The sequence below is a fragment of the Anastrepha obliqua genome, chromosome 1, assembly GCF_027943255.1.
Source record: "Anastrepha obliqua isolate idAnaObli1 chromosome 1, idAnaObli1_1.0, whole genome shotgun sequence".
Classification (NCBI taxonomy): domain Eukaryota; kingdom Metazoa; phylum Arthropoda; class Insecta; order Diptera; family Tephritidae; genus Anastrepha; species Anastrepha obliqua.
In genome coordinates this window covers 82,920,649-82,944,742 of record NC_072892.1, presented here as the reverse complement: position 1 = coordinate 82,944,742, position 24,094 = coordinate 82,920,649, and the positions used below count along the sequence as shown (strand labels likewise).

The 24,094-nt window shown below is 36.2% G+C and overlaps 1 protein-coding gene across 1 annotated transcript; it reads right to left on the bottom strand.

Moving 5' to 3' along the window:
• Nucleotides 1–211: 211 nt before the first annotated feature.
• On the bottom strand, nt 212–23,660 carry LOC129246475 (CLIP domain-containing serine protease HP8-like). Its single transcript, XM_054885333.1, has 4 exons — nt 23,364–23,660; nt 3,529–3,716; nt 3,272–3,437; nt 212–1,158 (listed from the first exon to the last, which is right to left on the bottom strand). Exons 1-4 carry the CDS (start codon nt 23,449–23,451, stop codon nt 428–430), a joined length of 1,173 nt encoding a protein of 390 aa, XP_054741308.1. The 5' UTR covers nt 23,452–23,660; the 3' UTR covers nt 212–427.
• Between the last annotated feature and the right edge of the window lie 434 nt (nt 23,661–24,094).

Genomic DNA, 24,094 nt, shown 5'->3' with positions numbered 1-24,094 from the left:
CGTATAACTAAATTCAATTCAAGTATTAATAAAATAATTTTGAAACGAACGAGAAGAGCTTTCCGAATACAAATGAATATATAAAAATATGCCATTACACTCACTAGTGGAAGCTTAAGTCATTTATAAATAGAATGAATAATGGTAATTAAAAAAACCAACTATTATTATAATGAAGAAAATTAAAAACAAAAAAAATGTTTATAAATTTAAAACTCTCCAGTCAGTTGCTAAAACCTTTAACTCAACCAAAAGCATAGCTTAAAATGTTTAATTTATTTTCTTTAGCTATGAATAAAGTTTTAAAATAAACACATTATTTTCGTTAAACAATAATATACTGTTTTCATCTGCACTACTGGCAATAATGTACATACATACATGCATACATTGCACTTCACTGGTTATTGCACATAGTCGACGACTATCAGTCCTCCAAATTTTGCATAATCCAATCAATATAATGTGTAACTCGTGTATAAATCCCTGGCCAAGACTCTAAGCCGCATGGCTGCATACCGAATGACACAATACCAACGACAAAATACGGCGCATTCATATCACGGCCACGCATCGTCAGCGGCGCTCCAGAGTCGCCTTGACATGTATCCTGCTTAGCTTGCCCACCCGCACATAATTGCAAGGTTTGGTTCACCGGAATGTTAATTTTTTTGAATTGCGCTTCACACGCATCCGTATGCCAAATGATTAGCGAAATTTTCTTCTTCACTGTGCTGTAGGAGCTCACCTCCGTGCGACCCCAACCGGCCACGTCTGCGTATTCATTCTCAAATGTCATCTGTCGTAATTCATTCGTGCTTGGTAGACAGATGGGACGTATCATATCCGAGTAGTTCACATTCTCCGCCATTCGAATCAATGCAATGTCGTAAAATTCGGATAGTGATTGTGGCATGTATTTCTCATGGATAATGATGCGTTCGATCTTCACCTCTACATATGGATCTGAGCACCGACTGTGTCCATCAGCAGTTTGAATACAATCGGGATTTGAACTGATGTTCCATTCGCCCAGGCGTACACTGTCGAGTTTCCAACTAGTAGGTATGTTGGGATTTCTAAGGCAGTGTGCGGCGCTAAGCACGTAACGTCGGTTGATGAGCACGCCGGCACAATTAAGAGCCATGGCGTTATAAGCTATAGCAAGGGAAGAACGCAAAATCAATAATAAAGTGTTAAAAGTAGATTTATTTATGAACATTTTTAGAGAATTGATATTTGATGTGTTGTGGTTAAGCCTCATGGAAGTTTTAAGAAATATTTTTTCAACAAAATTTTCTGAATGAAAACCTTTCACGCTGTGTTTAAAGTTAGAGTTACCCCCAGACGAATACTAGAATGTGCTGTTTCACACGACACAGTTCCCAAGACAGTCGGTTCTACGTTACCAGAACGACCTGGATTTGTTTCCGGCCAAGGACTGTCACTACAGCAGCATTTTCCGCACATGTATTTGGAATATTTATGCTGCTACAACAACAACTAAAATGTGTTGTAAAAAAATAGAAAATAATGTAATTGGCGCTTACACTTCTGTTAGGTGTTTGGCCGCACTCTTCCTCCTATTTGTGGCGTGAGACTTGATGTTGAGGGAGCTATAGTTTTAAATCTACTCCGAACGGGAAATGGTTTTTTATGAGGACCTTTTTCATGGCAGAAATACACTCGGAAGTGTGCCATTGCCTGCCGAGGGGCGACCTTCTTTAGAAACTTTTTCAGTTTGCTGTTTCATACACGAAGACTCGAACCTACGCACTCCCGAATGGTAGTCACACACCAACCCATTCGACTACGGCGGTCGCCGAGTGTTGTAGTAGGTTAAAAACCTCTACCCATCCAGAATCAACAGAGACGTACTCAATATATGTCCGGCCGCCGTAGCCAAATGGGTTGGTGCGTGACTACCATTCAGAATTCACAGAAATAACGTAGGTTGGAATCTTGGTGAAACACCAAAATTAAGAAAAAAATTTTTCTAATAGCGGTCGCCCCTCGGCAGGCAATGGCAAACCTCCGAGTGTATTTCTGCCATTAAAAAGCTCCCCAAAAATTATCTGCCGTTCGGAGTCGGCTTAAAACTGTAGGTCCTTCCATTTGTGGAACAACATCAAGACGTTTGCCACCAATAGGAGGAGGAGCTCGCCCAAACACCCAAAAAGGGTGTACGCGCCAATTATATATGTATATACAATATATATGTGAAAGTACCCCGCACATGCCTCCTTAAACCTATTCATATACCCCTTAAACCCACTCACCTCCCATTTGACCCAACCTGTCGAAACAGCATGTTTCCTGGTCCTATCGATGAGATAGACGATGACAACTAGAATGTTTTCGCCCGATTTCTGCTGGAAATTTATTAATACTTTTCAAATGGAAAGGACCGTGTATAGCGTGCGGTGGGTTCTACGTACCGGTGTAGACCCGACTTATAACCGAACAAGGATTGTCGCTTCAGCGCATTTTTCAAAGATATTAGAAGTTAATACGAGTACTAAGGTGACTCGTGATAGTATGGCATGATTCGTGACTCGTAGTTGGTTGCGAATCCCCGAGGTTACAACTATTTTAACGTGGCGGGTTCAAAACCAAGCGCACAACCAGATATCCTGGGCTATTTCTCCTCCTCACATTAGCTCCGTTCGAGAATGCTCGGAAACTATGCCGAGAATACTTAGACGAAGCCCGGAAGTTTTAAGCTCCATGGACCGTATGCAGAAGAATCGTCCTGGCCACTCCCAAGTGAATAGCGATCACGAACTTTCACCACTTGCGTAGACTTCTACCATACATATGCAACCATCCTCCGATAGAACAATGAGCTTTACGACGACGTAGACATAGCGCAGCGAATGAAGATCTAGCGGCCTCATTGGCTGGGTCATGTCGTCCGAATGGGTACAAACGCTCCGGCTCTGAAAGTATTTGATGCAGTACCAGCAGGTTGTAGCAGAGGAAGAGGAAGGTGCCCTAACTACTGTCGGTATTGTTGCAGCAGATAAAGTTCTGACTACCCCAAGGGATCCATGGATTCACGGATTTAAAAATGACCATAGCTGATAATATTGATTTTATTTGGATTGATGCCAGATGCGCTATGAACTAATTCTCTGCTAAGATTATTTATATAATTTTTGCTACAACAATGACTTATGAGACTGACCCTTTCAAAGCTAGCCTATATTGAATCTGTACACGTGAGTGGGTATGTGAACTTACAAAAGAATTTATATTTTTCTGTACTTACGCCTTTGATACTTTATCAATGCTGACCACGGGTATTCGCCCAGCTCTGTATCAACGCCACCAAAAATACGCGTATTAAAAGTGACCCCACAAACTCCTTTTGAAGGCAGCAGTTTACCTGAGTCCCCTTCCAGATTCTCTGCATTAGGATTATCTAAACAGCACACCTAAAACAGAAAATACAGTAATGTACTTGATCCATCTCAATCTGAGCTTACATTATTGAATTCAAAAGCTGTTCAACTATGATGCACCTACGCGTGTTTTATCCTGTCCCCACGTTGCATTGGTATCAAAACCGCAGTAGCTTTGACGCAGAAATTGTATAATTTGATTGTTCAAATTTTTACCTGTAACTAAGCCGTATAGCGTTGGGCAATCCGATAGGGGGACGCAATGACCTTGCAATCCGAAGGGTGTGTTGCAAACTCCATAGCTAACAAACACTAAAAAATAAAAATAGATCCATAAATCAAACTACAAAATATTGCATTTCTTACAAACTAAAAAATATGTGAAGTACTGTTTAGTAATTCATTTTAAACTTAATTGAAGTTGTATTTAGTATAAAAGAAATCAATAGCAGAAGGGTTTGAGAGCATATTAACCTTTTTAATGTTCTTTGAATACGAGGGTTACCTAATATATATTTTGCGCCAAATAATGAAAATACAGTAAAATAATAATGAAAATGGTCTTATTGTTCTCTCCTTGGAAGTCAATACACTTTTGTATTTTCTTGAACCAAGTTTCAAAGCGCTTTTGAGACTTAGAAGTGGATACCTCCAAAACGAGCTGCTTAAAGACTTTTATTTTTGATGTTCAGGAACAAAAGAAAAGGATAAAGCGCCAAATCAGGGCCGTAAGGCAGATTACCAATTAATTTGATGTTTGAGCTCAGAAACTATTTTGTAATGCGTGAAAGCTCGCATCGTCTTGGTGAAGGATGATTCGTCTTGGCAGTTGATTTTTCTTAGTTCTCCGAAAACGTTTAACAAACAAATGGTTATGTGCCACTCATAATTAAGTTTCTCCAATGGTCAAGCTGCGACATAACCAGGTTTTCCCAAAAAACAAGGACCATTTGCTTTGAGGTGCTTCTTCCACGAGCAACTTTTGTTGGATTAAGCGCCTCTTGGGGCACCCATACTATCGATTGATATTTTGTTTCCGGCTTTTATGCATTAAAACAGGATTCGCGCCTGTTGCGGTGTCAGAAACGTTCTTTGAACCACCTCGACTGAATTTCTTCCCCATTTCTTTACCCCAATCGATACGAATCCTCTCCACGCAATTGTCAAATTATGCGATATCCAACGAGAACAAAACTTCTTGTAGATTAAATTTTCATGAATTATTGAATGTACGGGTGTGCTGGTCCCACTAACACCCAAGGATGCCTCTCTATCTTGCGTTATAAATTGACGCACAGCATGGATTGTTTTTGGCACAACAACCGTATTTGAAAGGCCTTCACGAAAGTCATCCTGCAAAGATCGATAGCTACGAAGAAACACGTTATACGTTGTACCATCGTGTCACAATTGCTAACGCCAGAAGTAGAAGTAGGCTGGTCAATCCACTATTGCCTCGATAACCCACGTTGGAAATGATAATAAATCATTACACGAAAATATTCTCGAATTAATCCCGTCTTTTAGGCGAGATGAATTTTCAAACTCACTGAAAAAAGAATACATACACTTTGTTCAAAAAGTGCGCCAAATATATTCAGAAAATTCAAAATAAAAGTTTCTTCCTCAAAAGTGATATTATCGCCTTCGAAGTACCCCCTATCAATTGCAACGAACTTATGCCAGCGTTTGATTCAGCCCTCGAAACATTTCAGGAGCTTTATTTTCGTTATAGCCTTCAGAGCTGCAAACATGAAGATTAACTGAATGCTTAACAGTTAGCGGAAGTTGTCGATTATCAGCAGTAAAACAGGACCGAAATTTGCAACTATTCGTCCAAAAGCAAGATTCATCTGTGAATATTACATTTGCCCAATTCTGTTCTGAGTTTGCCTTGGCCCATGTGATCCGGAATTTGAGGTCTTTTGCACGTAAACATCCTCGAATCGTGTTTTTGGATACACTAACACAACTTTTCCTTAAGACGAAATCGGCTTCACGCAAATTGGCGTACACTTCCCTTGTTAGGTGTTTGACCGAGCTCCTCCTCCTATTTGTGGAGTTCGTATTCATGTTGCTCCTCAAATCAACAGACCCACATACCCGAGTTGTAGATGGTTTTCTATGTGCAGCTTTTCCATAGCAGAAATCCATTCGGAGGTTAGCCATTACCGATAGGCACCCATAACTATAGGCAGCTATAACGGAATATCCATACGAGGCGCTACTTTTGTATTTGGTACATCGTGGGTTTGTGGTATACTTGTAGGTAGGTTCTCTTATGCTTGAGAGAGTCACTGGAGCCTGAATTCTGAGATGCATTGAAAATTAATTACAGTTTTATCGTTTTTTTCCGAACTTTATCAAAGAATTGCTTATTAGAATTTTTTTATTCAACACAATTAAGAAATAGATATTCTTCCAATACGATTTTAAATCATTTTTTATTAAATAATTTCCGGAGAGTGTGGCTTGCGGTTGATCTAAAGCGATTTTGCTTAGTTGGAATTTAAGTGGATGCCACTTCGGGAACCGATCACCCAAAATCTAACTGAACATTTTTGTGCTAAGAATTCAGACATTTTTTTGATGCCTTCCAATATTATTTGGGGTATAAGATCGCTGCCTATTGCAAGATGGGTTTGAGTTGGAAAATGGCCACTTTTCACGTTGTACGTAATTTGAACTTTGGGATTATTTTGGTCAACTGTGGAGATTAAGACTAAGACTTGTTTGTCGCTGGAGACTAAAGATGAAAAGCAGAGTTTGTTTGAGGCTTAGACTATTCTTCCACCCATGCAAGAGATTCTTCATAGTCCTAGTATATCTTCAGTTCCGTTCGAACTACTCGAGTGTGCTTGCTAGAAATAAGGTTCGATGATACTGTTATTCTTTAAAACGCTCCAAATAATCAATCTTTTGTGGACGAATTGATGCCTGGTCAAGCACTTGGCAATTTCTCTTGGTGCCATAGCCCCTGAGACAATAGCAATTCATGACGACGAGCTTACTACAAAATTCCCGTTGGGTATTTACAACATAGCCAGAATTTTGATAACATTTTTTTATTATTTATTTATTTTCATACGATGCACGACGAAATCAAAAACATTTGAGAGTACTTTGAATGCTTCTATCTGGTCACCTTTTACTTGCTAAATTAAGTAAGATGAATCTCGAGGAAACTTGGTCAACGATTTTTTTTGTTCTTGGCTCTTATCGTTAATATTTGGTCACAGCTCTACTCCAACGTTAAAACTTACATACATACCCATTTACTATTTTCTCTGCTCCGCTCGCTTCGCTCTCCAAGCTCTTATCGCAGCTCCACTATCTCATTATTCTCATATTCTCTTAATAGGCGGCAGTGATTTCACGTACATACGTACCTATGTATGTACATCGCGGCTTGGTTAAATGATTGCCGTATATTTCATTTGAACGGATTCTGGTGGAGCGGTCAAAAAATATATACATACGTGTATTGGTGATTTCAAAGTTTTCACTAGGAGTGGGATTATTTTCGAATAATATTCGAATAAACATTATTCGAATAAAACGAATAATACTATTCGTTTCAAATAATTCGAATAGTTCATTATTCGAATACCTTACTATTCGAATACCTCACTATTCGAATACCTTACTATTCGAATACCTCACTATTCGAATACCTCAGTTCAATCAGCTAATATGATAAGATTTCTTTGGTATTGTTCTTGATAAAACATCGAAAGGTATACATATTTATCGTTAATAGACTTAGGGGTGGAAAATTGTATCACCAATTGGATCATCTCTATGCTAGAAACCAGGATCATTAGAGCTAATATGGGTAACATCAACATAACTAAGAGAGTCCACAGGGGTATTCCACAGGGGGGAGTACTATCTCCACTTCTTTGGTTATGTGTGATTAGCAAAATCCTAATAAAACTTAATAGAGGAGGGGTAAAAGCGGTGGCGTACGCTGATGATGTGGTGCTAATGGCGTCAGGACTGTGTCCTAATACGATCAGTGGGATCATTCAAAGGGCGTTAGGCGAGCTTAATTCTTGGGCAACAGGCTGTGGCTTAAGTTTAAACCCGCGTAAAACAGAACTCATGCTCTTTACCACCAGATACAAGGTACCAAGCTTTACCCTACCAAATATTAATGGACAAACCCTCTCACTTTCACCCAGTGCAAAGTACTTAGGGGTAATTTTGGACTCCAAACTTAGCTGGAAATTAAACGTCGAAGAACGGGTAAGGAAAGCTGAAATTGCTCTATATGCCTGTAAACGTATGCTTGGAAGAAGATGGGGTCTTCAACCTAAGCATACATTATGGTTGTACAAGGCGGTTATACGACCAATTTTATCGTATGGTTCGGTAGTTTGGTGGAAAGCTCTAGGGAGAGATTACAACATCAAATTACTCGGCAGAATATAAAGATCAGCTTGTGCAATAACGGTCGGCGCAATCAGATCATGTCCTAGGGAGGCTCTGAACGCACTGACACACGTTATTCCAATAGACCTACATATTAAGAAGACGGCAACCATGAGTGCATTTAGGTTAAACGAAGCGGGCCGCTGGAAAGAAAACACTTATGGTCATGCCAGTCTACTATTGCGGCAAACTCAGTTAACCTCGGTGAGGACTGACTACATCGTCCCGACGGTAACATTCAATAGGAATTTTGCCACTCTCTTTCCATCTAAGGAAGAGTGGAATAAGGGATTCTCATTAAACAACTTCGACACTACAGTCTATACAGATGGTTCTAAAATGGATTGTGGTGTTGGAGCTGGTATATATTCTCATAGACTTAAAATTGAAAAATCTGTGCGCCTCCCCAATACCTGCAGTGTCTTCCAGGCGGAAGTACTGGCAATTGGGGAAGCTTGTAGGCTACTAATCACAGACTTCTCTTTTAAGAGCAATATCGCTATTCTCTCGGATAGCCAAGCTGCAATCCAGGCACTGCATTCAGCGACTACAACCTCAATGGTGGTGGAACAAAGTAGGAATAGCCTTTCCACCTTGAGCGAAAAACATAATGTTACCTTAATCTGGGTCCCAGGACATCGGAATATTGAAGGTAACGAAAAAGCAGATGAACTGGCAAGAGGGGGATCTGCCATGAATAACGCTCTTGCAGAACCGGTATTCACACCATTAGGTGCAGTCAAGAGTACAATTTCCCCAAAATACCTCCGAATGGCGGAGTGTAGATGGAGGGGCCAGACGAAATGCAAAATCAGCAGAACGTTATGGCCCACCTACAACCTTAAACAATCATCAATATTGTTAAACATGAAACGACGGGATGCCTGGAGACTAACGGCAGTCATAACTGGCTTTTGGTCTGTCGGAGAACAGGCAGCCAAAATGGGAATCCCTCACAACACATACTGTCACAGTTGCAAACAACCGGAGAAAAAGGAAACAATCTTCCATTTCCTCTGTGAATGCCCTGCCCTATGGAAGGACAGAATGTTAACCCTGGGGAAACCGCTGTTCGAGGAGCTCGAACAACTGTCTGGCTTAGATGTCAACAACCTAATAAGGTTCCTGAACCGCACAGACTGGGTATAGTCATGCCGTAAATAACAAGTTGGTAACGAGGATGTGGCAACAAAATGGTGCGGAAGCGCTAGTTGGATTCAGGATGAATCACCACTCTAACCAACCAACCAACCAACATATTTATATGTATGTGCATAAAAACATCAGACCGTTTCTAAAAAAATATTTGGTTTTCCCTCGTAACAATTCTTGTGTTTAGACGCCTTAATATTAATATTAGGGTGGCCCGCATCGCACTTTTCAATTTCCCATATAAATTGTATGGAGAAATATGATTTCACATTTTCTATGTCCGCATCGTATTATACGATAACGGATCGAAATAATGGTTTTCTCTCAAACGATAAATATGGAGCCTTGAAATCTTCTTTTGCTTAATCTACAGTTTTAGAAGTTATTCAAGGCCAATAAAAGGATATAATTATTATATATACTTATTTATGTACACATGCAGATTGCTTTGAAATTGTGATGTGGTATTCGAATAGTGAGGTATTCGAATAGCATTATTCGAATAAACGAATAAAAAATTCGAATAAATATTATTCGAATTACGAATACCTCTCGAATAAAAGATTTTATTATTCGAATAATTTTTATTCGAATAGTCCCACCCCTAGTTTTCACCCTTTTGCACTTTAACAAAATTAGCCCTTTTCAGGGGTTTAGCTAGAATTTGAGCCTTGGTGTATTAAGAGACATAGTAAATATTTTTGTGAACATTTTTGGGCATTACATGGGGGTGTATGAGTATGAGTATTTTTTGTCGTTTCACACAAAAAGGTTCTATCTATCCAGGAGTTAATAATAATAATAATAATAATAATAATAATTGGCGATTACACCCTTTTCCTGACGTATTTGTGGTGTGTGTCTTGATGATATTCCACAAATGGAGAGGCCTACAATTGTATGTCGTCTCCGAACGGCAGATGGTTCTTTATGTTTACCTTTTTCATGGCAGAAATACACTCGAATATTTAAAAAAACTTTTTTTATGAAGTCTTACAGATACAGCTTCATTTTTTAATAACAAAATAAATAATATATGTACACAGATTGGTGTTTCATGACCGGGGCACTTCAGAATGGTAGCCACGTGCCAATGCATTCGGCTACGCTGGCTAATTGACGAGTTAGAGGTCTAAAATAGTCCATACAAATGTTTATGTGTGATATATGGAGGTACCTATAGGGCAGTATCTTACATTATGAAGGTTTGTTAATTTCACAGATTATCGCATTTGCTTACAGAAAGGTGAACATTTTTCCAATTACAATGTGGAGGCTTTCAAACTGTTTTTCTCTATTTTTATTAGAAACAAAGCAAACTTTAAATGCAATTCGCCACGAAAAGTTTGACTGTAGCAACGAACGCCGGGTATAGATAGTATTTTATAAGTATTTTTTTTTTATGAAAATTAATTTTGGTTACCTACGTTAATATACCACAGCTTACATACACATTTAAGCATCTTTCGCATATAACTGGTTTTACAACAGTTGTGGTTGAAAAAATAGCACCTCAGAATTATTTTGTTTTCTTTGCACTACTTTGGCTTTTAAATAAAATGTGCTGAAATGTACACTTCGATTTTAAACACTTTGGATTATTAAAGTAAGATGCGTTATATAATTTATGTTTGGTCCAAGGGTTCAGCCGATCAATTTGATTATTTAATGTTTTTACTTTTGAAAGCTAAAAAAGCATTTTCATGTCCAGATGTTCAATTAGACCCGGTATAGCCTCAATACCAAAGAGGCAGCGAAAATAATTTGAAGGCAATATATTATTATTTATTATAAAGAAGAATTAAATGCATTATCCTTGAAATAAAATATTGGGCATCATTGGCAAATATGTCAGAAATGAAAAATTTGTTACCACGATTTTCGCACGAATACATACAATATATATTTATAAAGGATTGACAGAGGTAGTGACAGAGATTGACAGTTTGGTAGTTATGTAGAACTTTTTTTCAACCAAATGTATATGTACGCTATTTTAAAGATATCAAAATGTTAAGTAGTATTTTAATTTCTTTTAAATTATCTTAAAAGATGAGTTTTTTGTGATGGATAGCCGTTTTTTAAGAAATACTTGAATTAATGAATGTAACTTAATTTCAAATTTTAAATATTTCAAAAATAAGTTTTAGTTTTGTTATATTTCCACGTGCCTAAAATTTAAAATTGACTTGAACATCACTTTTGGTTAAGCACCTTAAGTATGATATTTTCAAGATGCTATATTTTCTAACGCCACTATATAATTTGGCATTGGTGGGCTCGTAAAAATTGTAAAATTAATCATTTAGTACTGGTGTTCATATTAAATAATAACAATAATAATAGTAACATTTTTTAATGGAAAATAAAACTAATTTCTTGAGCGATAACAATACTATCACAACTATTTACATACATACATATGCACTTGTATATCACTCGTTTACTGGAATAACGTAATAGCCAAAAAAAAGAAGGTTTGTTTGATAAGCATGCAAAAAATTAGCATCAGCTCTTCTTTTATGATCTTCCTCATGGCAATATCTATTAACAGTACCTCATGAGATGAGAACATGTTTTTGCTTTTATTTAGTCAGGCATAGAAACTTTCGCCCCTTAGCAAGCAATGGCAAACCTCCGAGCGTATTTCTGCTATGAAAAAGCTTCTCAGAAAAAACTATAAGTTCCTCCATTTGTGAAAACCAGCAAGATGCACACCCCAAATTGGAATAGCAGCTCGGCCAAACCCTAATAAAGGGTGTAAGGTGTGCCGTCGTGGATCACTTCAGTTTGTGACACATTTTTTTTTTGTTTTATTTGATACTAGTTTCCGGTGTATTTCTGAATTTCGAAAAATTTACATTAGATACGTAATCAGCTACCCCAAAAACTGAGTAGTAATTTTTATGAGCTTACCCCAAAAACTGAGTAGTAATTTTTATGAGCTTAGAATACAATAATTTGCAGTTTGTTCGTCATCACTGGGCCATAAAGGATTAACCCCGTATTATTCAAAATTGTTTATTTTTTTGGAACTTGCAGATAAAATTGTTGTGTAAAAGTGAAGCTTTACCATATCTTGAGTATAGGTCAGGTTTTTAAAAAAAATAGGGAGTAAAAAGAAGCAAACACACGTTTCTATGGATTTTTACCACCAACTTTATGATAGACATTATTGGATTCGAGAATCGTGTTCAGCGACAGGAGTAATAGGACTATGAATAAGTTCGTGCGGTTTTACAACAGATGGCGTAACTTGATTATTATTCCATCGATCCACATTTCCAAACATTCATTGGAGAGCTACTGTCGTAAGGCACAAACGTCAGTATAAGTTTTTTATTTGAAGCGTAAACAACAATATTTTTACCACACTTGAAAATGTCGAATTTCGTGCCAAATAATGTGTTTTTGCGGGGAATTCTTCTTCATTATTTTAATATGAAGAAAAAAGCAGCCGAAAGTCATCGTATCTTGGTGGAAGTTTATGGTGAGCATGCTCTAGCTGAGCGAACGTGCCAGAAGTGGTTTGCACGCTTTAAAAGTGGTGATTTTGGCTTGGAAGGCGAAGAACGCGAGGGTGCGCCGCCAAAGTTCATGGATACCGAATTGGAGGAATTGCTCGATCAAGATCCGGCTCAAACGCAAGAAGAGGTTGCAAAAACTTTGGGAGTTGATCAATCAACCATTTCCAAACGTTTAAAAGCCATGGGAATGATCCGAAAGGTAGGCCATTGGGTGCCGTATGAATTGAAGCCAAGAGACGTTGAACGCCGTTTTATGGCATGCGAACAACTGCTTCAACGGCACAAAAGAAAGGGTTTTTTGCATCGAATTGTGACTGGCGATGAAAAGTGGGTCCATTACGACAATCCAAAACGTCGGGCAACGTATGGATACCCTGGCCATGCTTCAACATCGACGTCGGCGCAGAATATTCATGGCCTGAAGGTTATGTGTATTATGAGCTACTGAAACCGAATGAAACGATTACGGGGGATGTCTACCGACGACAATTGATGCGTTTGAGCCGAGCACTGCGAGAAAAACGGCCGCAATACGCCGATAGACACGACAAAGTTATTTTGCAACATGACAATGCTCGGCCACATGTTGCACAAGTGGTCAAAACATACTTAGAAACGCTCAAATGGGATGTCCTACCCCACCCGCCGTATAGTCCAGACCTTGCGCCATCCGATTACTATCTCTTCCGATCGATGCAACATGGCCTGGCTGACCAGCACTTCCGTAATTACGATGAAGTCAAAAAATGGATCGATTCGTGGATTGCGGCAAAACCGACCGAATTTTTCACAAAGGGAATCCGTGAATTGCCAGAAAGATGGGAAAAAGTAGTAGTAAGCGATGGACAATACTTTGAATATTAAATTTGTAACCATTTTACGTCAATAAAGTTTCAAATTTCGAAAAAAACCGCACGAACTTATTCATAGTCCTATTACATTGAAAATTAGTCTCTTATAAAAACTAAAAATTTTTTTTTTAATTTATTGTAAAAAAAGTAAAAGCTTAAAAATTTAAATTTCGTAGACCTGTGTGATTTACCTCGTATTTCTACCACCAATCAATTAAGTTCAAGAGCAAAAGCGATAACAAATTTATTCATGAAATGGATAGAGTAAAAAATTATAAAATCTGGTCATGACAAGAAATTAGGAGTACAGCTCACAAATAAATAAATCCTCTCAACTATCCGCCATTTACTTTGCCAAACAACTTCATGTTAGGTTAGGTTAGGTTAAGTGGCAGCCCTAGCTTAGGGTACACTTGGACAAATATTTAAAAATTCGTCAGTTGTATTCCATACAAGGGAGAGGAGAAAGGGAAGGAAGGAGAGCTTTGGGATTAGAAACGATGATCACCATGCATTTACGACAACGCCGACGATGGCTGATTTACATTCGCAGTTAGCCGCTTCAAGCTACTGATGAACTTCGCCAGATTTGTGATATTTATACCCGCTATATCCGCAGGCGTAGCGAAAAAATGAGAGACCAGAAGTCTAAATCTTTGCCAGACGAGAGCAGAGCAGCTGAGAGGAAGGTGTTAAGATGATTCCACCTCGTCCTAACAACAGCTTCTGCAGAACGGACTTGAGGTAATCCCAAGTCTCACCGCATGAACACCTAACGGACAATGTCCTGTAAGGATACCCACCAAATTCGAGAGCTGGGGCTTTGTTAGCCTTAGGAGTTCCCTCGAGCGTCCCCGATCTACCGTGGCCAGAAGGATCTCGCGACCTTGCACGTTTGCGCACTAGCCCAATGCTCGCTGAGTTGATTCGAGGCCCATCTTTCCAGGAGTAGAGCACAGGTTTTTAAGGGAACCCCAATCCTCTCATTTCGCTACGAAACCATATCCAAAATGCCCTGTCTAGCCAGCTCATCAGCCCAACAGTTTCCCTGTATGCCGCTGTGACCGTGAGCCCAAATGAGCCTGATGTCAAAATATTCGGATGCAATCGAGATAGAAGCCAGACATTCCCCGACCAATCTCGAACGCACAAACAACAAGCCCAAGGCCCTAATTGCCGCTTGGCTATCGGAGTAAATATTTACTTATTTAACGGTAATTACCGAGGTAAGCAACCAATCCACTGCTTCCTTAATTGCGGATAACTCCGCTTGGAAAACACTACAGTGGTCCGGAAGCCTGAATTTGAGTTCGATGGGAAGCTCCTTACAGAATAATCCCCCACTAACCCTTCCGTCCAACTTCGAGCCATCCGTGAACATGTTTGCCATGCCTTGCCGCCAAATGTTACACTCTGCCCACTCAACCCTTGAGGGAATATGAGTGGAAAAGGGTCCACTCAGACCTGCGGACCTATATATATATATATATATATATTATATATATATATGTATGTGTGTATGTTGCTCAGGAAAAATTTATACATCGCGTTATATTTTTTTGATTAAAAATAAAACTCAATTTTCAAGTGTATTTGCCTTTTTAGTTTTATTTTTTTTTTTTTCACAAAAAATAACGATTATTTTTCCAGTTTTCATTTTTTAATAGGAAATAAAACTACTTTCTTGAGCGATATTTTTTCTCTAAAATTTTTAGCTCCATTTTTTTTTTTGGTAGATCGAAAAACTTAATACTCCTCACGCACTTAAACTCACCTCACCCCACCTTAACTCACGTCATCTCAACTTAGCGAAGCAAATCGCAAATAAATAAAATATTTGCAAAAATTGCAGAGCAAAAAAAATACACTCGAAAAATGAGTTTAGTTTTGGATGAAAAAAATAATAATACTCGATATATGATTCTATTCTGTTTTTAAGTTATTTTTTGCCGATTAGTCAATTACTAGTAAAAGTAATCTATCTACAATCAGTAATCAATAAAGGGTATTTTATAAATTAAACATTTTTAATGGCCTCCAAGTATTCAGTTTTCGTATTGTTATATTCTGAGCCCAAGGCCAATTTAGTAACAAAACAACAAATTAAATTATTGCTTTTATGTAGCTGTCGATATTGCGACCTTAATTAGAAGTCATCTTTAGGAACACTTGGCTGTACAGCCAATTTATATAAATTTTAAATAACAATTTCATTGTTAACATCAGAACGTATGCATATTGAAAAGTTTTTTTTTAATGTTCAAACGAATGAGATACATATAATATTATAATAAAAATATAAACATTCTAAATACACATATATTCTTTTTCACATTTTCCAGAAAAAAATATATATACTGTAAATATTAATTTTTTGCCAAAAGGTTTTTTTATGTACATAGATACAAAAATTAAACCTGTCCAAGTTGAGTGCGCCACATAATTTTTATATTATTATTATATGTGATTTTTTTCTCAAATACAAATCGACTTGCTACACATGTGAACAAAATTTAAATGTACATTTTCGAATTCACATACATTTGTACATATACATATACACATTCTGGGCTAGGTGGCTTGAATTTTGTGTACCGATTATAAAATTTTACTTAAACAAAATTTTTGATAAGGATTATATTTGTATTCCATTTCTATAGTAATCCATACATGTAAACCAGTTTGCATACATATGTACACACATACGTGCGCATACATACAAAAAATATTGAGCTGATACGTAGTACAGGTATACATTTTTTAGAACATTTTACTAAATATAACGCATTCTCTTTGTAAAGTAAATATGGTTTAAATACTCTTTCTCAAACACATTAACGAAAGTATACTCGTGCATTAAATTTATTCCGTTATTTTTATTTTTATAATTATATATTATTTTAATAATAAAACTGGCACAAAAAATGAAAGACCTGGACGAAAAAATAACACTAGTCTACAAGGAAAAGTATCCGAAATAATTTAAACTAATATCTGCTTCTCTGTCCATGCAAAATTCGGATTGATAACTAAAATTAATTTATTAGTTTGAGTTTTTACGATAATCGTATCTTTCGTGTTTAATGGAACTAGGCCGACAAAATTTAACCAACATTCAGACCCAGAAACCAGACTATATATTTCCGAAGGTTTATGATGCGCTGAATCCAAATCTGGCCTCAGAATTGCTCTATCAGCTCTGGTTTTCGAGATATCCTAACCTAAAAGTGCAAAAAATACAAAAAAAAACATGAAAATTTCAAAATGCGATATCTCTGCGAAAAAAAATGATATTTGAGCAAACAAAACGCCATTTGAAAAAAGAAGGATTGTATTTAAAGATGCCATCCTTTAATTTTGGTGAAAGAAAACATCTGCAAGGCTACATAACTTCAAATATGGGCAAAAATGGGTTTTTTTGCACTTTTAGGTTAGGATATCTCAAAAACCAGAGCTGATAGAGCAATTCTGAGGCCAGATTTGGATTCAGCGCATCATAAACCTTCGGAAATATATAGTCTGGTTTCTGGGTCTGAATGTTGGTTAAATTTTGTCGGCCTGTGTAATGGAAGTCGATGTTACAGATTAATAATCAATATTAGGTTGCATATCACTTGTCTTGATATTTATTTTACTGTTCCAACAATTAAACCTTACCAAGATTTACTCCTCTATCTTTACTCCCAATTAAATGTGAGCCTGGTCCATACTAAAAAATATCTATGCTATAAGTTTGACCTTCTAAGATACCCAGTGAGAAGCAAAACCCACATTACTAGACAAAAACATATAAATTTCTAGTTGGTCAGTCATGGCGCACTGTTTAAATCCCCTTGGTAGTGAACGTGTTAATATATTGTAAAGAGGTGTCGCTGCTGATACTATTTTTGTGTTAGCTCTAGTAATATACTGATGTTTTGAAGGTGTATATGTGAGGTCTCGATCGCAGTAGTTGGCATTCGTTTGAAGCGTAAAGATCCCCTTTTATCTGACGTCACAAATGTCTACGTACGAAAAAATAGCATTTGCGGGAAGTCATGCTTCGTCATTACCTTTCAAAGAAAAAAGCAGCTGAAATGTGTCGTACGAGTACATTAATCAATATTTACGGTATTCACGCTCCACCAAATAACACTTGTAAAGAGGGGTTCGACGCTTCCAAAGTGGCAATTTCGACGTGAGTGATAAAGATCCGGAAGGTGCACCGAAAAAAATCGAAGATACTCAACTACAACAATTATTGGATGAAGACGCATGTCGAACCCATGATATGTCTAAAAAGTTGGATGTAGACAGATCAACGGTCGGCAAACGTTTGCAGGCGATGGGAATGGTGCAGAAAGCAGGTAACAGGTAATTGGGTGCCACATCAACTAAAGGAGAGGGCTATAGAGAGACATTTGGTGACGTGTGAGATGCTTCTTGAATGGCGGTAACTGGCGATGAAAAATGGATCTATTATGATAACCCTAAGCGTCGAAAAAGTTGGAACCTAGGTTCATCGACAGCGAAAAAAATATTCGTGCTTGAAAGGTTATGTTGTGCAAATACTGGGATCAGAAGGGTTATGAACTCCTTAAACTATCTGAAACCATCATTGGCGATCGTTGCCGATTGCAGCTAATGCGATTGAATCGAGCTCTCAAAGAAAACGCCAGCCCACACGTTACCAAATCGGATCAGATATATTTAGAGGGACTGAGTTGGGAAATCTTGCCCCACCCGCCGTTTTCCCCAGACTTAGCACCTTCGGATTACCATATGTTCCGTTCAATGTAGTCAGAATGGATCAAGTCAAAAGATCTCGAATTTTTCGTCAGAGGAATCCGTATGCTGTCTGAAAGATGGAGTAAAGTTGTAGCTTCTAATGGCACATACTTCACATAATTTCTTGTATTATTAAATTGTTTAAATAATTCGTAATTTTGGCTAAGAAATGACGGAAACTTATTCCCATACCAATATTAATAAATATATTTTATAAATTATGACCAGAAGCGTGAGCGAAATTGAAGGGAACGCCAAAAAGTCGGACTAATCAATTGCCTTATAAAGGTCATTATATAAAGGTCAAATAAAGAAAGGCGACTATGGTAACAGGAAATATTGATGAAATTTCCATTCTACTGAGTACTTATTGGGACAGGAAGTCCCAATTATGTTATATCGTGGCTCTTCGATGTGTGATATTTATATTTAAAAAGCTGTAACTCTGCCGATTCTGTAACGTGAATAAGAACCATTTTCATTAAATTCAAATGGATTAAATCTCTTTTTATACGATAAATGGCACCTAAATAATCGTTCATCATTTACTATATCAGATCTCTTTTAATAACTTTAAAATTAAAAATTTGTATTTGTTTTGTTTATTTAGGGGCACAGACAATCGTAAACTTTTCAATTTGCATGAAACCAACTTTAGTACCTGCTTGTGCTGAGTTTAAATGTAAAACCGTTTCTAAGCGAAACAGTTTGACTATAATTCAAATAAGTTGCAGATTTTCTTAAAGCTCAGTTCAACAAATTTATACCCGTCTTATTTTAATTCTCAAAAATACTACTTTCTGGTCGGCACACAGTGAGAAATAGGCGGAGTTAAGTCAAACTGTCTAATTTTTTTTAAGATAAAAAATGCATACTGATGACTTCGTATTACATATCATTACTATTTGACTTACAAAGAAAAAATTTCAAAAAAGTTTAATTTGACAAGTAGTTAGTTCGAGAAGGAATCCACAAAATTTCTATGAAAATATTATATACAAGTTTTGGACCAATAATTAGTCATTTGAATATTCGATTCGAACCGAAAATTGACGAATATTAACCAACCTAACCTTAAAATGATTGTCGAGAGAAAGAGCACACTTGTTTTTTGGCCATGATTCAATTATAGAAGGTTAAGTAAGTAAACAGCTTTCTCGCTTCCTCTTGACAAATCGGCTCCCTTATTTGAAAACATGTTGCTTCTTTACAAGTATACGCACATGTTTTATAAAAAAACTTTTAAATTGTAGTAAAATTTAAACTTTTGGTACAAATTATTATGTCGGCAACACCGTTTCCATTTTGAAGCTTTGCATTATTATTATTCGTTGAAAATCGTAAACATTCAAACTGTAAGCATTTTAGTAAGTATTATAATAAATTCGATTTAATTTTCAAAAAAATAACGTTTTTAATTATTTAGGTTGATGGTGGTCGTGCTTCTGAAGTAGAGGGATAGACAAGCAGGTATCAATGTTATCTCGGATATATGTGGAAATTTCAAGATAACGTGCGAGGACATATACAGACGGAACGAGCTGACGTGTACAACCACGAAAGAACAAAAAAAATATATACAGTAGATTCTGTTTTTATGCGGTTTTTTTATGCGGTTTTGAAATAGTGCGGTTTTTAAAACAATTAAAAAATGCATGTCGACCTATCGGGAATTGTACATATAAACAAGATTCTAAACCAGCTAAGCAAAAACTCATCACAGATTACATCAAAAATGCTAACCTTACAAGTATGGAACCGGCTGCATCACCATCCAGATCAGACGTGTACATTTCCTCAAGTGACGGAAGTGATTTTACGCCAAATCCTAAACGAATGCGCAACATGCGGGCATTGTCTGATTCTATTTCTGACGATGTAAATTTATTTTTCGACTCTGACGTTTCTTAAATAAAGATATAATTTTCAAAAGTACAATTTTTTTTTATGCGATTTTATTTAATTATTTCAGATTCATGCGGTCTATGGAACGTATGTATCTATAGTTGTAATATGGGGCTAGTACCATTTTTTATGCGATATTATTACATTATTTCAGATTTATGCGGTTCTTAGCACTTTTGAAACGTATCTATAGTTTTACTATAGAACTGGTAGCTTTTTTTATGCTGTCTTTTTTTTATGCTGTTTCTTGCGGAACGTATATACCGCATAAAAATAGAATCTACTGTAATTAAAAGAAGAGAAATGCATTGGTCCGCAGCCGGAAGTAGGGTGCAGCTCAGTCACGCACAAGGCTGTGATCTTTTTACTATTGATCTGTTTTAACAGTTGCTCTCTAGATCCTAGAAGCTGAAATGGAACTTAAACTAGGAGGCATTTGGGGTTATTGTTGATATAATTACATGATCCATTCCTTTGAACAATCACGAAGGTGGTCGAATCGAGTTCAGCCCTAAGAACTTTATTCGCTATGCGATTACTAATGAGATGGTCCACCTGCTTGAGCTCCAGAAACTTTAGGAATCATAGGCCAATATTGACTGTTTGGCTCATTGCAGTGTAAAAAAACTATACACTATTATAAATGTAGCATTCACATGCTGGTACCCCCTAATAGATATATTTCAGAGCAACAGTGTATCATTTAGTACGAGTATAAAAGTGTAGTTTATCCCTTAGCAGCATTCACAATATATGTACCTATACTAGCAAATTGAGCTCTGAAAAATGTAGATCCATAAATTCAGTTGGCAATTGTATAGTAAATACATACTTTTTCCATAAGCTAGTTAAATAATAAAATAAATTCCTAGTTACTGTAAAAGATAATCCTTGTGTAACTTAGTAGTGATTACATTCTATTAATCTGTGTTGTGCTCATGTTCTATTAATAGTAAATAAAGCTAAATGGTTTCATTCCTGCTGTAGATTAATGTTAAGGTTAATGTTAAATGGTTTTTTCTTCATATCGTGTAAGAATTAGTCAATATGTTGAAAGAATTACTATTAATTCTTAAATAATTCTTTTTATTTTAACGGTCAATTGAAAATAGTTGAAGTTGGATCGAAATCTAAGAATAAATATAATATCATTTTCATTTTAAGGATTGAGTGAAGATTTTTTGTTTTTTTATCAGATTTAGGAGATTGAGGAATCACAGAGTAATAATTTATTATTCCAAATAATTGAAATGTAATAGAAAAAATAATAGATAAACTTAATCAAGAGGACCTATATTAGACATTTAATAATTTTAGTTGGCAAACTAATGTTATAAGTTTAACTAATTTTGTATTTATAAAATTTATCAAAAACACGTGCTAATTTACTATGAGATGGTTTAAGAGACCAATACTTGCTTTCAGTCTTGTAATGATGTATTTATTATGTTGATAATTCATTTAATAAAATAATTAACAGAGATGCATACTTTCATTAGCAATAGTTATAAAGTTATGATTAGCATTTTAAATTTCAGAACATTAATCATAAAATAATCCTGATCGATTTATTTAAAAAATAATTTGATTCAGTCATCCTGACAAAAAATTAAGTAAATATTGCATGTTTATTAAAAAAAAAACAATAATTTGTTTTTAATCTATATTGATCAGTTTTTCTTTCATTTTTTATTACATTACCAATCGCTACTTTGCGTATTTTTTTCTACCTTTAGGCAAGAAGGGGAAAACCCCTTTCTTAATCTTTTGTAACTGCAACCCAATATAAGGGAGTATCAAAATTCACTTGTCATTACTTACCTAACCTTCTAAACTGAATCATGATTTTTGGCTACATATATGTACATATCTGCATACTTAGCCTTACTCAACCTTTTTTCATAACAGGTAAAGTTTTCCACTTTGATTTGCATTATTTTCCATAAAACATCATTTATTTTTATTTAGCTCAAGTTTTGTTGCCCTGTTTTGCAAAAAAAAACCCTGGAGCACTGCAAATGACGTTTTATATTTCCTGCGACTACCTGGCTTTGTGGTATTCTAAAATAAAAATCGTCAGATATTCGTAGGGTACTTATGCATGGCGATAAATTTATATCTGCTGAAATTTTGCCGTTCGGAATGTATAAGAATGAAAAAGCCCAAGAAGCACAAGAAGCTCGAAATAAAGGTTATAGAAACTACACATTATAACATTCACAAAAATGAGAAAGACCACTAACGAGAATGTGATGAGCAAATTTCATCAGACCATATTATAAATGACGATGCTAAAATATTATTAAAATAAATATGTAGTTATCTTTCATATTTGACTCAATTTCAATTTACTGATTTACGCATATTCATAAATAAATATTTCTATACATAAAAATCATAAAACTAAAATGAGTTTCAAAAGTTTAATAATTGCTTGAAACTTTCGAAGATTTTCAGACGAAAGTTATCTATGTATAGTAAAAATACTAAAATTGAGCCGAAAATTTCAAAATATTTTGGAATGGAGTGGAATTTTGGACGGGCGGAAATTTAGAGGAGCAGATGGATCTGGATTCATTACTCTCCCGCAAACTTCCCATACTTTTTTATGAATCCTAGCAGTTTAGAAAATAAATATAGCTCGACCATTCTCAAAACTTGCGACCATTCTCAAAACATGCGACTCTACGCTTTGCCAGACAGCGGCACAGAAAATATATTTTACTTTATACTATCCTCATTCTCCAAACAAGATGAGCACAGTGGATCGTCCGTTGATAGGCAGCAATGACCATATGTTGTCCCTATGGGTCCATCCATTCTTGGTCCTCTATTTACGTATTCTGTAAGTTTTGTTGAGCTGTCTAACTAACCAACCGGAAATTAATGGGGTTTCATCGGACTTTTTAGCCCAGTTACATACGCTCTGCTCTTAACTATTCGGCTGCTTATTGCCAACTAAATAGACTATACGACACAATTCTTGTGTTTCCTTTACGAATGAAGAATTTCTATGGTACCTGATTTTTTAATTGATTTTTACTGTTGAATTTAGTAAGCAAAGCTTTTCATGTCTTCAATGTCTTTTCGTAAATAAATTGTGTTTACTGACAGTAAAAATCATATTTTTTCGCATAATCGTATTTTATCGCGACGATTTTTTAAATGTATCGTAGATTTCGAAATTAATATTTGCTTTAAATTATAACTGTTGTGGATTTTATATGAAATGAATTTATCCAATATATTTTCTCCAGCACTGTACATATGTATGTATGTATATTAAACACCTTTATTAACAATACTGTGAACTGGATACCTACCAGCATTTATGGTCAATACGTAGAGAGCAACGAAGATGCCAACACTCAGTTCGACTAGTCTAAACATAGCCGCTGCGGAGGAAAACATTTTTTTGCTTTATTTCCCTAATTTACACCTTGGTTCCTCATTCCAAAATACAACGGCGTACATATAGTAAAATAGTATGTCGCACTTTATAGTTCAATATGTTTTCAATATATCTGCGAACGCCTATTTACGCTAATCACAGCTTTCGCGACATATCACCGACGCTTTTTAGGCGAAATGTACGACTCACTATGCACCTCCAATCGCCAACCAAGTCAAGCTCAGACTGAGTTCGATGAGCGTTAGCTCTGGCTCTGTGCTTCTTTCTTGCCAGTTCTTCTTGGATTTCTTTTTACAAAATATACGTATAACATAAGTATAAACATATGTATGTATGTATGTTTGTAGTATGGGAAATGTGTTTTACGTGCTCGGCGGGAGCGTAAATACATACTTGTATTAATACTCGTAATGAGCAATAGACAAAAAGTTTGCTTGGTAAACTACATTTGTTATACCCGCGCACTCTTGTGCACAAGGGTATTATAATTTTATTCACATTATAGACATGAAAGAAATCGATTCAGTTATGTATGTCCGTCCGTCCTGACGTCGAACAAAATTTTGTAATATATATTTCATTGTCCATGGTATTTTGGTATTGAAAATAGACGAAATCGGTCTATAGCTACGCCTCAATCCC

What these genes read in the sequence shown, in the direction of transcription:
- LOC129246475 (XM_054885333.1), bottom strand. Translation starts at nt 23,451, where the DNA reads ATGTTTTCCTCCGCAGCGGCTATGTTTAGACTAGTCGAACTGAGTGTT. An exon ending in GGGGACAGGATAAAACACGC is followed by an intron (nt 3,438 to 3,528) that starts GTAGGTGCATCA and finishes TTTCTGTTTTAG; the next exon opens with GTGTGCTGTTTAGATAATCC. An exon ending in ATTGATAAAGTATCAAAGGC is followed by an intron (nt 1,159 to 3,271) that starts GTAAGTACAGAA and finishes CCCTTGCTATAG; the next exon opens with CTTATAACGCCATGGCTCTT.